Source organism: Bombina bombina, chromosome 4 (genome assembly GCF_027579735.1).
Source record: "Bombina bombina isolate aBomBom1 chromosome 4, aBomBom1.pri, whole genome shotgun sequence".
NCBI lineage: Eukaryota > Metazoa > Chordata > Amphibia > Anura > Bombinatoridae > Bombina > Bombina bombina.
The window spans coordinates 659,453,730-659,473,217 of NC_069502.1; the positions used below are offsets into that span (position 1 = coordinate 659,453,730).

Consider the following 19,488-nt stretch of genomic DNA (forward strand, 5'->3'; position numbering starts at 1 on the left):
CAAATTAGCTCTGAAAAACAAAATGCTGCGTGTTTTATGTAAAACTCATGAGAGCATTTTCCAAATGACCTTCTTCAAATGATGGATTTTAATGAATCTGCAGATAGAATTTTCTTTGTGCACTAAGTAATTGAATACGAAAAGTGAAGAAAGAAAAATGCTTCATTTTAAACTGCAGCTTCTTAACTTAAAAAACCACTGAAATGCAAACTATTATTATTGTTAATTTGTTTTAATATCTTATATGTTAAATGGGCAGGGAAGTTACACATTAACATAAATGTATCCTTTCCAGACAATTTATGTAATGCTAACTTAAACTACTCTTTTACAGTTTTCTTTATTAAAAAGCCAGTAAAGACTAAGGGGCCAATTTACCATCTGTCGCATGGACATGATACACTGTAGCGATCATGTCTGCCCGACACCGCTGAATGCCGATAGCATACACTGTCAGCATATAACATTGCACAAGCAGTTCTGGTGAACTGCTTGTGCAATGCCACCCCCTGCAGATTCACGGCCAATCAGCCGTTAGCAGGGGGTGTCAATCAACCTGATTGTATCCGATCGGGTTGATTGCTGTCCACAGCCTCAGAGGCGCCGGACTAGTTAAGGAGCAGCGGTCTTAAGACCGCTGTTTCTGAACTCCTGTTTCCGTCAAGCCTGAAGGCTCGCATGGAAACAGGGCGATTAGGCACAATACGGCCGATAATAAATCAGCCCCTAAGATGTTCATATAAAATATTTAATTATATGTAGTAAAACTTATATTATTTATTATGCCCCTATTTATTGTAAGTCTGAATTCTGACAACTGGAAGAAAACATGGCAGGCTTAACAAACCAAACCCTGGGTCATATCTGTCCCTAATTGCAGAAATCATCTAATAAGAAACTGCAACACAGTAGTGATTTCTGCTAATATTATGACAGTGATGATAAGCCTTGTTTTCTCCAGCAACAAGTCCAGCTAGACTTCACCAAATAAGGCAAATAGTGGATAGAGTTTGGCTATTGAAAAACAATTGCAGCAACCCACCCACTATGTTCAATTATTGGAAGATTGCAGCAAAATCTTGCATTTGCAATGTGTTTATTGCCCCTTTGAGAAAACAAGGGAAGTAAAGCCATTCAGGTGCTGCATTATCTGAACCCAAGAGCTCCTTTGGATGTGGGCACCTGAGAACTGTGATTTGCCCATTGCCATGAAACGTGAACATTTACAAAAGTGCTTGCTTTAGTCAATTAGTGGTGAAACTCTTCTGTGCATTTGCCCTTCATTAGCGATTCCCATAGGGTTACTGTCTGTATCATCAGCATGGCATGGGTCCTGACAGGTTCTATTGCTTCTGCCTCCTCAAAATAAAAATAAATAAATAAAAATATAAATACATAAATAAATAAATGCCTGGAGCAAAGAGGCAGATGTGAACTGCAAAATATTGTGAATTTATTCTTTGACAAAAAACTAAAATTTAAAGGGATAGGAAAGTCAAAATTAAACTTGCATTGTTCAGATAAAGCATATTTTAAGACACTCCCATTTTCAAATGTTGAAAAAGAATATGCACACATATCCCTAACTAGTGAGAGTTAGCTGCCGATTGGTGCCTGCACACATTTGTCTCATGTGATAGGCTAACTAGATGTGTTCAGCTAGCTGCCAGTGTTCTTTCAGCAAAGGATAACAAGAGAATGAAGCAAATTTAACAATAGAAAAAAAAAAAAGAAAATGTGGATTAAAATTGTATGTTTTATCCAAATCCCAAAACAAAATGTTGGGGTTCCTATCACTTTAACAGGACCTTTTCAGAGACTGTAAGTGCTAATTTTTCTTGTTCCTTTAATATAGCAAATTATTGTTTTATGTTGTAAAATATGGTATCAAAGTAATAACAGAGCAATTGTTATCTGAAATAGCTACAACAGTGTAAGAAAATATATATTATTGCATTTGGACTAACAAATAATTTAGTTATGTTGGAAAGACATGAAAAAATGTTCCTATTATATATTTTTCTCCGGATATTTTCAATGAAGATAGCTGCAGAAAAAAAAACCAATGTATTGAATTGCTTTTCACATGTATTGCCAACAAAATTAATTCATTCTGCAGACAAATAACAATAAAGAGATTTATTGTATTCCGTTGCTGGCTGTGCAGAATGGCAATGCGAAATGAACCCAAAGCAGAGGACAGAAAGGGAGGAAAGATCATAAGTCTCAAAATGGGACAATAGACATACACTAAAACTGTGTAGGAGGAAACACAGAAGATTCTGTGAACTTGTCAACCTCATCAGTTGAATCTTTATGATGCAGCATTCTTCTCATTGAAAGTAATGGGCATGTATGCATCTTAGAAACCAAATGAATAGACACATCTAATAATGTTAAAACTTCTCCTTTCAAAGTAATTGAAAGTTAAAGGGACATGAAACCCAAAATCTTTCTTTCATGATTCAGATAGAGAATACAATTTTAAACAACATTCCAATTTACTTCTATTATCTAATTTGCTTTGTTCTTTAGATATCCTGTGTTGAAGAAATAGCAATGCACATGGATGAGCCAACCACATGAAGCATTTATGTGCACACATCAATCAGTAGCTACTGAGCCTGTTTAGATATGTTTTTCAACAAAAGATATCAAGAGAATGAAGTAAATTAAAAAATATAAGAACATTGGAAATTGCATGTTCTTTCTAAATCATAAAATAAATAATTTGGGTTTCATGTCCCTTTAAAGAGACATGGAAGTCAACAGTATATGGAATACTATTGCATTTTACTTTCCAATCCCAAATATGTTAAGAAAAAGGTATTTTTTTATTTTTATTTTGGCACCCTTAATCCTTGCTCATGTGCTGATTACAGATTATACATAGTCACTGATTAGTAAGTACACTCCTATGCACTGAGTTGACGGAGTGGCAAGCTAGATCCTATCCTATTATCATGGCCTGCCTTAGTTCTGCGATCAGCACCAGTAACATATACATAGTTCTTTAAAAAAAATGCTAAAGCAGACATATATTTTAATTGAATCTTGAAACAGTTGTGGCAACATATTGTGGGACAGGTTGCTTGTTGACTTATAAGGAGACCTCCAATTGCTCTTTTGTTAGACAGGAGGACATATTCCTTAGCATTTTTGTGTACAATAGCTCTCTTTCAGTTGCAACAAAAACACGTTGACTTTAATGTCTCATTAAAACATAAAACTGAGGAACGACACATGCATAAGTCAAGCTTTTAGAGAAACCAGCGTGACAATAGGTTACTAAATAAACAATGTCTTACTTTTTATGTTCTTGGTGAATCTACAGACATGTTAAAACAATATACCTTATTAATCTTCACAAATCTCTGCATGCACAGAATCTCTTTCAGCACAGGCAAATTGTTATCACTAAAACTACTAAATGAACAGTATACTTTTATAAGACAAAAAAACTGCAGCACATATAATTAACACTTTCTCTTTCTTTTCCCCAAAAGCAAAACCTCAAAAATTAGGAAAGACAAGTATGTGAAATATAAACTTTTGTTCAAAACGTGGCATCATTGTTGTGTTGTTGTTGTTCTAGCAGAAACATGCACAGCATATGCACTTTTAAATCTTGCACAGCTTGCAATCAGTCATACTTCCAGAGCTTAAATATGCTGTCTAAAATGTCTAAGTTATGTAATAATTCATCTTTGATTTTCATTATGACTTTTGGCATTTCCTATAGTATTCATATTCAGCAATTCAGAACTCAGTTTTGTTTTATTTTTTAATTAAAAATCTCACTATAGGTAAAATGGGTCATTTTATTTAATCATATAATTCATAAACATATCTGGGTCATGCCCCCTTTAAAGGGACACTTAAAACAACAATATCCCCATAAAGGGCCAGATTACAAATGGCATGATAGCAGTTATGATCAAGTGATATTGGGTTTATTGCACGTGGCAGGTGTTTGCATGCCTCCGATGTAGCACTCGTATTACAAGTTGAAAGTAAATGTGAATGTGTGAGCACAATTGCGAGTTACGCTAGAATGATCACAGAGTCCTATATAAATAAATATATTAGAAAGTATAGTTACACTCATAATAACACTATCTAATACTAATAAAAATTATAAAAAAATTGCACAAAAGTGTTATAAAGGCTCAAAGATATGAGGGCAGGCAAAGGGCTTTAAAATAGCGATACATACACATGTCAAAATATGCATATGTATGTATATTATATATGTTTATATGTGTTTATATGTGTGAAACATATGTATTTGTGCATTTATATGTGTATATATGTACTTACAGACATATATACACATAAATACATGTGTATACATATATATATAGACATATATATTAGTGAATTGGAGCCCTTTATAGTCAAGTATATAAAAACATGTAAAAGCAATGTTAATTTTTAATAAAGTGTTATACTGTATATTTACTGTAAATATTTGACATTGCAATGTTCTACAGATAGTTGCAGATAGCATAATATGTTCTGAGTGATTTTATATATATATATATATATATATATATATATATATATATATATATATATATATTTGTGCTCATAAGTTTACATACCCTGGCAGAATTTATGATTTCTTGGCCATTTTTGAGAGCATATGAATGATAACACAAAAACGTTTCTTTCACTCATGGTTAGTGTTTGGCTGAAGCCATTTATTATCAATCAACAGTGTTTACTCTTTTTAAATCATAAACTACCAAAATGACCCTGGTCATAAGGTTACATACCCTGGTGATTTTGGCCTGATAACATGTTCACAACAAAGGAGACATTGGACATGGTTTCCACCTGGCTTTTCAAGTGGTGTATCCCCTAATTGCTCTTGATTTGCAAAACTTTAAGGGCCATGATACTCAATTGTTGAAACACTTGAAAGTGATGCAGCATAGCTGTAGAAAGCTGACTAGAAAATATCCCCTGAACATCTCTATGTAAAAATGAAAGATATTTTACCTCCTCAGTAGCCACATCCCATTGTAAAGGACTTCTAAGCAGCAAATCAGTATGTCTGTCCCGGGACAGCTAAGGGAGTGAGCTTACAGGCACACTCATCTTATTTCCCTATTTAGTTTAAGGAAGTTTACTATGAAATCTCATGAGAGTTAAGTCAAATCTCATGAGATCACAGTAAAAAGGAGTTCATGACCACTGTTGATGCTGATTGGCTGCTGTTCATTTCTTCTTTTTTTTTTCTTTTTTTTTTACCTGCAGCTGGGCAGCAGCTGAGTATAACATTTTACACAGAACTTACTCTGCTGATCTGAGGAAGTTGTGAAGTAAAATATCTTCCTTTTTTACATAGAGATGCTCAGGTGATATTTTCCTGACAGCTTTTTACAGTTATACTGCATCAGTTTTCATTTCAAGTTTGATTTAGCATATGAGTATTATGTCCCTTTAAGGAAGATAGTTAAAGAAAAATAAAACCCAAAATGCATTTCTTATAGTTCAAGTAAATATAAATTTAAGCAACTTTCCAATTTACTTCTGTTATCAAATTTACTTCTCTTGGTTGAAGGAACAGCAATACACTACTGAGAGCTTGCTGAACACATCGGGTGAGCCAATGACAACATGCAAATATGTGCAGCAACTAATCAGCAGCCAGCTCCCAGTAGTGCTTTGCTGCTTCTGAGCCTACCTATGTATGCTCTTCAACAATGGATTCCAAGAGAATGAAACAAATTAGATAAAAGAAGAAAATTGGAAACCTGTTTAAAATGGCATGTTCTATCTAAATCAAGAACGTTCGACTTTATTGTCCCATTAATACTTTTATACCAAAAACATGAACGGTCAAGTCTATTATCCTATAATTTAGTTATAATCTGGGATTCTCATTGCATATGAAGCAGTCTATGAAGCAAAGATGAATTTCCCTGAAATATCAATGTGTGTTTTCCCAAGTGAGCAGTGTTTGCAATGATCACTGTTGTTTCAGCGCTTTATATCTAGTACATTCGCCTTTCGGTTGCTGGGTAGATTGTCAGGATGCAGCTTGACTTTCAAATTGCAGTAACACTTGACAGAACATGACAGCTCTCAAAGGTGTTCTCAAGAGATAAAAAAAGCCTTAAAGGCATTTTTTTTTTGCATGTGGAAAGCCTTTCTGTATTTTTGTTGGATCTTAACAAGAGACAGAGATAGCAAATGGCAGAAGTGAGAAAACTTTTTCTATGTAGTATTTATTTGATGCTGAACGCCCTTCACATCAAGGAGAGAAGGAATAAAAGTGAAAAGAAAATAAGATGAGTGCAGAACAATAGTTTTTAAAAACTAACTATAAAAGAAATTCCATGAATAAACAGCAACATATCAAAGAAGTATTTATGTTTAAGTCATTTTTTGATTCTGCCTATTTACTTTATCTGTCAAAGTACTGATTGCTGTAATGGTTGTGACGAGCAGTGAAGATTTTAGTCTCCTGAAAGGTACCAACTGCGACTAATGTTTTATCTGGCAAAAGCTTTCTTTCTGTAAGAGCTACTAAACCATAGAAAAGCAGTGTGTATTTGTATTCACATATTGATATGCTAATTGTTTTGTTCCTTTCATGTGACGAGCAATGTTATATAACTTTTATGGAACTTAATTCATTACCTGTGGTTTAACAATTTTCATCCCAAATTGTTTACTATTTAATGTCATCTGCCTGAAAAGTTAATAAATATTAGAGATGAGACAATATCACAATTGATTGCAAATTAATATTCCATACAGTCACCTGTGTATGAGCTTAATGGGACATAGTGGTCCAAGTTTAAATGCACGTAGATAAATTACAAATTTGGATAGAAACATATTTGTAATATATTACATGTATTAGCAAAAATTCCTCTAGTAAAAGATATTACTGTTTTAGTGTTAGCACTTTTCTCTCCAAGTGAAGCATAGCTAGATATTCTCAGTGCACCAGAATTTTAAATACTGTAGCTGCTCAGATCATCAGTGGGGCTTGTTTTATATAGCAATTAACAAATGAGTAATGACCATATGGTACAAGAACTCTACTATAGGAAAAAGTGCTGTGTTTAAAATGTTGGTGCACGGTGCATACTTAAATACCCTTTTGAAACAGCTATAGCTTTTATTAGAAGCATTTTTGCTAATACATGTATATTATAAAAATGCTTCTATTCAAAACTGAAATGCATCCACGTGAATTTCGATTTTGGCTGGAATTTCCCTTTAACTTCTCAATACCTGATAATTACAAAGTTATTTTTCCCATTATATTCTTTTCCCATTATATTCTTAATATGGAATGTACCACTTGAATGTCTGTATATAATAAGAAAAATATATTTATACAGCCTGCTCTTTCACATAACATAATTTTTTTCCCTATTACATTTTATTTTAATGTTTTCCCCCCCTTGTGTAATATTTTTTGAAAAACTAAGAAAACGGAGAATCACAATATCAATATCAGTTATATCTTCCTAGAAGACTTTTTCTTCTTTTCTTTAGTTTTTGAGTATCCTTAGGCACTTTCTCTAAAAACATATTTTTATTATATTTATATTGCGTTTCTAGAAGCTGAAAAAGACAGAGATGAATCTGTGAGCTTGCAAAAGAAAGGTAAGAAATCCAGTTTATTATTAATACTAAGCGATAAGCCTGCTCAGAGGGCAGTCTATGTTTAAAAAATTCAAACCCCCAAGCTAATTTTACTATGAATAAAAAATTTAAAATTAAATAAAAAAAATAAACAGTTATCCAAAATAAAAAATTTAAACCTAAACTAATACCCCTATAAAAAATAAAAAATCCCCCCCAAAATAAAAACACCCCCTAATCTAATACTAAACTACCAATAGCCCTTAAAAGAGCCTTTTGTAGGGCATAGTTACAAGTTAAACAATTACAAGTTAAACAATTACAAGTTAAACAAACAAACTAACAAACAAACAATTACCAATCCCCCCCAAAAAAACCTAACACTAAAAAAAACTAAACTACTTAAGGGGCATTTGTATGGGCATTGCCCTTAAAAGGGCATTCATCTCTTTTACTGCTATTAAAAGGGCAATTAGCTCTTTTACAGCCCATTAAATCCCTAATCTTAAAAATAAAATAAAAAAATAAAAAAAATCCTAAAACTAAGCCCCAAATAGGTACTCACCGTTCCTGAAGTCCGGCAGAGAAGGTCTTCTGCCACGCAGCTCCATCATCTTCTATCTTCATCCTGTGCAAAGGTGGCGCGGAGGTGCAAAGCGGTCTTCCCAGATGCGCGGATCCGGAGTGGCGGTCATCAGCGGAGGTCCTTAGTGGTGGCGGTTCTCAGCGGCCTGGAGGCTACTCTTCATGTGATCGTCCATCGCACACTGAAGATTGAATTCAAGGTACCCCATATTTATAAACCACTAATAAATATGGGGTACCTTGCATTCAATCTTTAGTGTGCGACGGACCATCGCATGAAGAGCGTCCATGCTGGTGAGGACCGGCACCACTAAGGACCGCTGCTGAGGACAACCGCTGAGGATCCGCGCATCTGGGAAGACCGCTCCGCACCTCTGCTCAGTGCTGCCTTCACACAGGATGAAAATAGAAGATGATGGGGCCCCCTGGAAGAAGACCTTCTCCACCAGACTTCAGGAATGGTGAGTATCAATTTGGGGCTTAGTTTTAGGATTTTTTTTTTATTTATTTTTTTAGATTAGGGATTTAATGGGCAGTAAAAGAGCTGATTGAGCTTTTAAGGGCAATGTCCATACAAATGCCCCTTTAGGGGCAATGGGTAGATTAGTTTTTTTAGTGTTAGTTTTTTTATTTTGGGGGGTTTGGTGGTTGGTGGATTTTATGGTTAGGGGGGACTTAGTATTTTTTAATGTAAAATAACTGTTTAACTTAGGGCAATGCCCTACAAAAGGCCCTTTTAAGGGCTATTGGTAGTTTGGTTTAGATTAGGGGGTGTTTTTATTTTGGGGGGCTTTATTATTTTCATAGGGATTAGGTTTAATTTTTTTATTTTTAATAATGTTGTTTATTTTTTTCCTGTAATTTTAGAGATTGTTATTTTTTGTAATTTTAGATTATTTTTTTTGTAATTTAATGTTAGGTTTTATTATTTTAAGTGTAACTTAGTATTGGGGTTAATTTACGCAGTGTTTTATTTTAGGGGGCTTAGTAATTAAATTAGTTATTTGCATTGTGGGGAGTTGGCGGTTTATGAGTTAATAGGTTAATTAGGTTTATTGTGATGCGGGGCTTTGGCGGTTTAGGTGTTAATATGTTAATTAGGTGTATTACGATGTGGGGGGTTGGCGGTTTAGGGGTTAATATTTTAATTATGTTATTGGATTAGGGGTTAATTACTTTATGATTTTGCGATGTGGGTGTGGTGGTTTACATGTTTGTTAATACTTTGTGCAGGAGGTTAGTTTTTTTTTGTTATACTTCATGCGGGCGGTTAGGTTTCTTTTTATTTCGTGCCGGCGGGTATGTGTTTTGTTTTTATTTCTTGAGCACGGTTACGTGTATTTTCGTTGTTTCGTGCGGGCGGTTGCGTTTTCTTTTTTTTAAGGCTTCGTTTGCCTATGCCTGGTGGATTCTGTCACCACTCTTCCATTTTCGGAATCCACTGGACTCTTTTGGCTGCGTGCGCAGTAAACATTTTTTTGGTGGCCTCGCGAAGCCATCATTCCTTTGAGGATGCATGCGCAACTGGCGATGGTGATTATAGTATAGATATTATAGTGTAACAACATCATTAAGTATGCAGAAAAAAACATCATCCTCTATTTTAACCTGCTATAGCTTAGCTACATATTCTTTAAAGGAGAAACTACACCAAATTGCGAGATCTGCAAAAAATTCCCTGGGTATCAATGTATTTCTCTTATGGACATTTACTTTTTAAGAAGAGAGTCAGATTTTTTTTTTTATCTGATTCATCTCACCCTAACCATTGTTTTTTTTTAATCGTTTATCTTTTTATTATAAGCCAAGGTTGAAAGTTTTATGAACTCGAAAAAACTGTTTTCTGAATATTTTTTCCCCCAAGCTATTAAAATAGCTAACAGGAATACTTTTCTTATTTTACTTTGGTTCGATAAATTACACTTTAGTCTCTGTTTGCGAATATATTTGATGATTAGATTTTAAAGCTGCTGATTGTATTTGTTCATTATCATCTGAAACCTTTTGCACCATGCAGAATTCCTTGTATATATATTGCTATATAAACCCTGCCGCCACTAAATAAACCTATTAACCCCTATCCCACCACTCCCGGACCCTGCCGCCACTAAATACATGTATTAACCCCTATCCCGCTGCTCCCGGACCCCGCCGCCACTAAATAAACGTTGGCTTGGAACAGCCAATATGATGAGAGCTGCTCAAATCATATTGGCTGATTGGAACACCCAATAGGATTTTAGTAGTTCTAATCCTATTGGCTGATTAGAACCTTTCAGCCAATAGGAATGCAAGGGACGCCATCTTGGATGACGTCACTTTGATTCAAGTTTCAGTTTACGGCGGTGACCGTATTGAAGAGGAGCTCTGTGCCGGATGTCTTCAGGATGGACCTGCTCCACGCCGGATGGATGAAGATAGAAGATGCCGTCTGGATGAAGACTTCGCCGGCTGGATGAAGATGGAAGAGGCCGCCCGGATGAAGACTTCTTGCCGGCTGGATGGATCCTTCAAGCGGGACTTCAATAACTGTAAGTGGATCGTCAGGGGTTAGTGTTAGGTTTTTTAAGTTTTTTTTGGGTGGGTTTTATTTTTAGAGTAGGGTCTGGGCAGGTAAAAGAGCTAAATGTTTGCTTCAAAACTGTAAGAAGGAGAGAAAATAGGATCTATAACTGTTAGGTAGTCCTATAAAAAGACAGGTAATACAGCACTCTTTTTTGTCAATAAACACTTATTTTTAATTAATTAATTAATTAATTAATACAGTTCTATACTCCTGAACTGAGACAACATAAGCATGAACCGGTGTAGTGAGAAGAATCATCATATTATACAAAACACACAACAACACCTAAAGCAGTCATACAAACACAGGCCTCCTATATGCATCCAAACACTGGAAATCACAAACCTAAGTCAACAACAACACAAACATATGTTAAATGGCCACATTTTGAATTGTATTGGAGACTTATAGTGATCAGCGCTGATACTAAAACAAAAAAGTATACTGTTTTGAAAAAATAAAAAGTCCAGTAAAAAAGTCCAGTAACTTTAGATAGGAGCCAGATCGTAAAATGTGTGTAGCAGACAGCCCTTTTAAGGGCAATGCCCATACAAATTCCCTTTTCAGGGCAATGGGGAGCTTAGGTTATTTTAGATAGGGTTTTTTTTGGGGGGGGTTGGTTGGGTTTTACTATTGGGGGTTGTTTGTATTTAGGGGTTAGGTTTTTTAATATGTAATTTAGTTAATTTAATTGGCAGTTTATTTTAATTGTAGGATAATATTTAGGGTAGGTTAATTGATAGTTTAAAAATAGTTTATTTTAATTCTACAGCTAAGTTTAAATTTATTTTAAGATAGGGATGTTGTAATTTTAATTTAAGGTTAGCGTATTGTTAGGTTTAGGGGTTAATAGCTTAATTTTGTTTATGGCGATGTGGGGGCTGACGGTTTAGGGGTTAATAGGTTTAGTTAGTGGTAGTGATGTGGGAGGCCAGAGGTTTAGGGGTTAATACAATTTTTTTGTGGCGGCGGGGTCCGGGAGCGGCGGGATAGGGGTTAATGCTTTTATTTAGGTTCGGGTGGGGTCGGGGAGCGGCAGAATATGGGTTAATACATTTTATTTAGGTTGTGGCAATGTCGGGGTGGCAGATTAGGGGTGTTTAGACTCGGGGCTTATGTTAGTGTGTTTTGTGTTTCTACCATATAAATCAATGGAATATCTGGCAGCATCGAACATAAGCTCTCGCTGCTTTCAGACTCCCATTGATTCCTATGGCATCCGCGGCCTCCAGGGTGGCGGATTGAAAACCATGTACGCTGGGCCGGAATAGCCGCGAGCGTACCGGTTAACTATTTGAGAACTTTGAAAAAGTGTCAGATAGTGCCGAATGTGTATTCAAAACATCTGTAATGACGTAAGCATCGATCTGTGTCGGATTGAGACCGGCGGATCTTATGTTACTTCACAGATTTCAACTTTTGATGGTCTGTAGGCTTTGATAACTAGGTCGGATCAAGCTAAAACCAATTACGCTGTGGAATTCTGGCGTATTTGCGGTTGAGGCTTTGATAAATATCCCCCATAGGTTCAAATGCTCATTTTCCTTATCAGCGAATAAGCATTCATCTCTGAGACTGTGAGCATTTGAAAGAAGTAAAACTGGGCTAGATTACAAGTGGCACGCTAATGTTAGCCCACGTTAACTTGAAGTTGAAAGTAGATCAAATAGATATAGGAGAGAAAATGTTATAGTACACTGTCCCTTTAACTCATTTGTGTGTGAATATTATTAACATCTAATTACTGTAAAACTTGTTTTCTGTCATGCATGTAAAAGCTCAAATTATACAGTCTAATCTATGTTTTGCAGATGGAATGTCAAAGAAAGGAGAAAAAGTCCTAAAAGCAACAAAGCAAGGTAAGCTATTTGACTTTGTCTTCTTTACAAACAGTAAAAAATAAATTATTATAGTGAAATCACAAAGCATAAAATCTATTCTCTAATTCCTTATATGAATTGTAAGAAATAATTATTTGTCTTCTTTTATAAATAATAAATAATAGTTTGTAAAGAGGGATGGAGAAATGTTTTTCTTTTTATTTTAATAGTATTACAAATATAATTATTGACATGCAAAATGCCATTCAAATGCATCTATAGATCAAGTGTATTTAAAAACAAATGTTACCTTTGCTAACAAAGAACACATTCAAAATTATTCATTATAACATTGAAAGATTAAATGGATATTATAGTTAAAAAATAACATGCAGTAATTCATTAGAGCAAGTCATTTTTAGGGGCCGATTTATCAAGTGTCTGGCAGACATGATCCGCTGTAGCGAATCATGTCCGCCAGACATCGATAAATGCTGACAGCATACGGCATTTATCATTGCACAAGCAGTTTTGGTGAACTGCTTGTGCAATGCCGCCCCCTGCAGATTCGCAGCTGATCGGCCGCTAGCAGGGGGTGTCAATCTACCCGATCGTATGAGATTAAGGGGATTGATGTCCGCCCCCCCAGTGGAGGCGTACGAGTTAAGGAGCAGTGGTCTTAGGACCGCTACTTCTTAACTCCTGTTTCCGGGGCGAACCTGAAGGGGTATTTGGCCTTATTCAGGTCGTGAGAAATTGGCCCCTAAGACTAGAAGCCCTCCACCTCCATGTGTTTAAAAGGAGTTAAACACTTAGTAGAAGTATCAAGACATTTGTGGCTTTGATTTTCATTGTAGGAATCAGGAGTAGGGTTATCACATGCAATGTAAATATTAATTTATTCTGCAGTGTTACATCCCTCAGTTGAGAGTCTTACAAATAATGTTGACATTAAAACATTTTAAATATGTGAATTTATTATTAATACATATCCATACTCTTATTATTATTATTATTGTTTTACTAGTGAGATTAATAGCATTTACTACATGGTTTAGATATAAAAGAGTCCAAGATTTGTCAATCAATATTATTTTATCTCATGTCAAGCAGTGCAACATAATCTACTACAGCATAAATAATCATTTTTAAATTGTCTAGAAAATGGACACGAGAGAATAACATCGCTTTAAGCAATATTTTCTCATGCCAGATAAAATTGTATGATTTGGTTTATCATGTGGGATTGCAATAAGTAAAAGACAGAAGTAAGAGGTCACGCTCGCTCAGAGGTGCACACTCCCGAGACTGTCGGAGGTAATGATGAGCTGTAGCTCTTTATCTGCTCTGCACGCATGCGCAGTTTGCGATCGTCAGCCCCTATATAAACAATGAATCACAAAATCCATTGTTTGCTTTTGGAGCGGATGCGATTGAGCTTGCTGCATTATTTTAGAGAGCTAAACTCAATGACCTCAGCAATCTTGATGACCTCACGTCTCTAGGGAATACACCTCCACTACAGCGTGAGCATTATTTAAAACTACCATCATCTGCAAGGGGATAAACTCCAGAGTTAACAGCTAAAACAGATCAGCTAGTTGGTATGCTTTTTTTTCTGGGACTGCTTGAGAATCCTTTGGCTTCTGAAAACTATTACCTCTGAGGAACAGTTGTAACTTGCTCAATGTTTTTATTGTATTTTGTTTCTTTTATAACAGCGGAAGCCAGGCATAAATCAGACGAATTGCATATTTTACTATCTACTGTTTCAAGTTTTATGCTGTAACTCAACTTGCGTTTTGTCTCATTATATTTCTTAAATCTATGAAGGCTACTCTGCCTGATCTCAGGGTCTGCTTTAATTAAGATGATGGACACTATGTAGCGCTATTTATTGCTCCTACTCACACTCTAACTCTGCTAGAATTAAGCTTTTTACGTGTCGGGTAATGCTCGTATTACAAGTTGAAAGTAAAATGTTTTCACTCACGTGCTAACCCGGTACGCATAAAAACCTGAACTTCTAATATCGCATGTGAGTTAACATATTACGCCTTAGAAGTCAATGGAGCAAAAAAGTGGAAAAAAAACCTACTTGCAGGTAAACCCAATAACATATTCTCAAGTGCATCAAAGAAGCAAGGTCTCCAGCACTATAAAAAAGTTTAATGGCACAGTTAGTAGCGACATTTCGGGGTCACAGCCCCTTATTCATGCTTAATCATGATGATTAAGCATGAATAAGGGGCTGTGACCCCGAAACGTCGCTACTAACTGTGCCATTAAACTTTTTTATAGTGCTTAAGACCTTGCTTCTTTGATACATTTGTTTCAGGACTTGGCAGCGTCCTGAGGTCTATCGTGCACTTGTCCCATTAAGGTGTGCTGTTCCCATTGTTCACGTTATATTCTCAAGTGCGCTAACCTGACATGAAAATATGAATATTTCACATTCCAATGTTCTTCACATAGAAGAATATGTTCTAATTATTCATAAATACATATTTCCACATATATCTGATGTATATATGTATGTATGTCTATATAGGTGTACATATGTAAATGCACAAATACATATGTACACACATATAAACATATATTTAAAAAAAAAAAAAGACTGCAAAGGGCTTTACCATAGAGATACATACAAATATGTAAATATGTATGTTTATATATATATATATATATATATATATATATATATGCACTCCATGGCCCCTATTTAAGAACGTCTGGGGGACCTGATCCAACAGTGCGGATCAGGTCCGCCAGACCTCGCTGAATACGGCGAGCAATACGCTCGCCGTATTCAGCATTGCACCAGCAGCTCACAAGAGCTGCTGGTGCAACGCCACCCCCTGCAGACTCACGGCCAATGGGCCACCAGCAGGGGATGTCAATCAACCCGATCGTACTCAGAGCAGGCGGACAGGGTTATGGAGCAGCGGTCTTTGTGACCGCTGCTTCATAACTGCTGTTTCTGGCGAGCCTGCAGGCTCGCCAGAAACACGGGGCATCAAGCTCCGTGCGGAGCTTGATAGATAGGCCCCACTATCTCTTTATTTTTACTATGAACTATTTTTGGCTGATAGGTGGTTTCTTCCTCTCATGTTTACCACTAGCTAGTTTCAATCACAATTTCTGACTCAATTGTATGTGTCTTGCTTGTAAGCATAATTATTTATCCATTAGTGTTGCAGCTCAATTGAAATATTATATCAAAGTGCAGGTTAAACCTTCAGTATGGCTTATAGTAATCAAGGGTCCAAAAGTGACCTCTAGAACTGCTTTAATTAATCCACTATCTTTAGTACACTTGCCTCACATTGGTTCAAGTGACCCCTTTTTTTCATAGGAGGACGATTAGCATTATATATATTAAGCTTTTTTGTTGTTGTTATCAGTATCATTTGTTTCAAAGCTACATATATTAAAGGAGCACATTGAAACTTCCTGAGTTTTCCCTTTTTCATGAACCCTTGAGTCCAACTCCACTGTTAGTGATAAAACAGTATTATTGGTTATACAAGTATTATGTTCATATGTATTAAATGATTTTGCCTTTATACAGGGAGTGCAGAATTATTAGGCAAATTAGTATTTTGACCACATCATCCTCTTTATGCATGTTGTCTTACTCCAAGCTGTATAGGCTCGAAAGCCTACTACCAATTAATCATATTAGGTGATGTGCATCTCTGTAATGAGAAGGGGTGTGGTCTAATGACATCAACACCCTATATCAGGTGTGCATAATTATTAGGCAACTTCCTTTCCTTTGGCAAAATGGGTCAAAAGAAGGACTTGACAGGCTCAGAAAAGTCAAAAATCGTGAGATATCTTGCAGAGGGATGCAGCACTCTTAAAATTGCAAAGCTTCTGAAGCGTGATCATCGAACAATCAAGCGTTTCATTCAAAATAGTCAACAGGGTCGCAAGAAGCGTGTGGAAAAACCAAGGTGCAAAATAACTGCCCATGAACTGAGAAAAGTCAAGCGTGCAGCTGCCAAGATGCCACTTGCCACAAGTTTGGCCATATTTCAGAGCTGCAACATCACTGGAGTGCCCAAAAGCACAAGGTGTGCAATACTCAGAGACATGGCCAAGGTAAGAAAGGCTGAAAGACAACCACCACTGAACAAGACAAACAAGCTGAAACGTCAAGACTGGGCCAATAAATATCTCAAGACTGATTTTTCTAAGGTTTTATGGACTGATGAAATGAGAGTGAGTCTTGATGGGCCAGATGGATGGGCCCGTGGCTGGATTGGTAAAGGGCAGAGAGCTCCAGTCCGACTCAGACGCCAGCAAGGTGGAGGTGGAGTATTGGTTTGGGCTGGTATCATCAAAGATGAGCTTGTGGGGCCTTTTCGGGTTGAGGATGGAGTCAAGCTCAACTCCCAGTCCTACTGCCAGTTTCTGGAAGACACCATCTTCAAGCAGTGGTACAGGAAGAAGTCTGCATCCTTCAAGAAAAACATGATTTTCATGCAGGACAATGCTCCATCACACGCGTCCAAGTACTCCACAACGTGGCTGGCAAGAAAGGGTATAAAAGAAGAAAATCTAATGACATGGCCTCCTTGTTCACCTGATCTGAACCCCATTGAGAACCTGTGGTCCATCATCAAATGTGAGATTTACAAGGAGGGAAAACAGTACACCTCTCTGAACAGTGTCTGGGAGGCTGTGGTTGCTGCTGCACGCAATGTTGATGGTGAACAGATCAAAACACTGACAGAATCCATGGATGGCAGGCTTTTGAGTGTCCTTGCAAAGAAAGGTGGCTATATTGGTCACTGATTTGTTTTTGTTTTGTTTTTGAATGTCAGAAATGTATATTTGTAAATGTTGAGATGTTATATTGGTTTCACTGGTAAAAATAAATAATTGAAATGGGTATATATTTGTTTTTTGTTAAGTTGCCTAATAATTATGCACAGTAATAGTCACCTGCACACACAGATATCCCCCTAAAATAGCTATAACTAAAAACAAACTAAAAACTACTTCCAAAACTATTCAGCTTTGATATTAATGAGTTTTTTGGGTTCATTGAGAACATGGTTGGTGTTCAATAATAAAATTAATCCTCAAAAATACAACTTGCCTAATAATTCTGCACTCCCTGTATATGCTTGACTATTGAAATGTACGTACCCCTCAGATATCTGTATTAAATAAAAAAATATGTAACTAATAAAATAGGTTTAATAAACATTTATATATATATATATATATATATATATATATATATATATATATATATAATGAGTGATTATAATATATATCATGCTATCGTTTATATTGATAGTTATGCATATGGATCATAATTACCCATATTCTAAATAGCAGTACCAATCAAGTGTATAAAAAAACATTTAAATGAAAAAAAAAATTAATAGCCGCTGCTTGCAAGCGCATCTCGTCTTTATGTGACGTAATCAGGGATTATCATCTGAATAGAGACCATGCGCAAGACAAGAACATCCACGAATTCAGAGAGCCAATGTCACAAAATGTCACAAAAAAGGCACATTGGCGAGGGGTTAAAGGGATAGAAAGTTCAAAATTTTAATGTACTTAGGCACATTTCAATGTGCAACAGACACAATTTTGCAATATGCTTCTAATAAAAGCTATCACTGTTTTTCAGCAGCATATGCACACATGCTGTGAGAGCCCGTACACCAGTATTAAATTACCAGTAGATTGTATGACTCAAATTATGCCTGCAGAGGCAATGCACACCACCGCCAGCTCTCTGAGCTTATATAGTGTTTGAATATGGGTGCACGGCCCCTTTACAGGATATGTGCGTATGCTGCTGAAAAATAGTAATAACTTTTACTAGAAGCATTTCTGCTAATGGAAGAATATTGCAAAAATGATTCTATCTTAAATTGAAATGCACCCATGCACATTTAATTTTATACCTTTCTATCCCTATAAGGAATGACAATATCAAAATACTTGCAAGAACGAGCCAATTTAAAAACAAAAAGATGAATGAAACTTCAATGGAATGTTTTTTGGGATTCTTTTATAGGTTTGCATGCAGTTCAATAACGTATACCATTACTTTACGTCCCTTCATATATATGAAGGTTTCTATCATGTTACCAGGGGCAAAACTACATGGGGTGCAGAGGTCGAAATTGCGACTGGGCCCATGAGGGTGGGGGCTCAGCTTAATTTTTTTTTTTATAAAAAACGTTGACCTGCCACTGCCTGCACTGATATCATGTGAATGTGACATGATGCTTTACTAGTGTCTCTGACTACAGGGGTTAGTGTTTCTGTTTTACCCATTGTTGTTTATGTGTGTGTGTGTGTGTGTGTGTGTGTATGTTTGTGGAACCAGCAAATTACAGACCTTGTTACTACAGCATGAGGGGATGGGGGGTAAACAGTGCCACTATACAGTACCACTATATACAGTTAGAATTGCCACCTCAGCCATGTTTTCCTGGACACTTATGAGTTACACATGCTGCAGGGTATGCAGGGAGGAACATGTATTGTGTTTCTGGACAGCACTATTCATATTCCTCCCTGCACACCCTGCAGCATGTATAACTTATAAGTGTTCTGTATTTTAAGGGATGGGTGGCAACCCTAATATATAGTACGGGGGGGCTGGACCATGTCACTGACTACTGTAGTCACTTTATAAAGTACTGGGGCGGGAAGGGTCAGGCCTGCCATCTCAGCGGCAGATTACAGACTGTGTAACTAACTCACTATATACAGTACTGGTGGGTTGACAAGTGTCACTATATACAGTAATAGGGGGTCAGACCATCTCAAGGACTGTGCGCACAGTGTACCTCCATTTGCAGACATGTAATCTGAATCACATTTTTTTTTCTGTGTTAAATGTAAAAAAAAAAGAAGATATGT

General features: G+C 36.4%; 1 protein-coding gene across 50 annotated transcripts in view; it reads left to right on the forward strand.

Moving 5' to 3' along the window:
- The window catches only part of TRDN (triadin), a 950,114-nt gene that overhangs the window by 512,418 nt on the left and 418,208 nt on the right, over nt 1-19,488 (forward strand). For all 50 annotated transcript variants that reach the window (XM_053710723.1, XM_053710722.1, XM_053710726.1 and 47 more), the window contains exons 26-28: nt 3,507-3,533; nt 7,588-7,632; nt 12,574-12,621. In XM_053710723.1, coding sequence (XP_053566698.1) covers nt 3,507-3,533; nt 7,588-7,632; nt 12,574-12,621 — 120 coding nt within the window. The remainder of the gene's footprint in view (nt 1-3,506; nt 3,534-7,587; nt 7,633-12,573; nt 12,622-19,488) is intronic.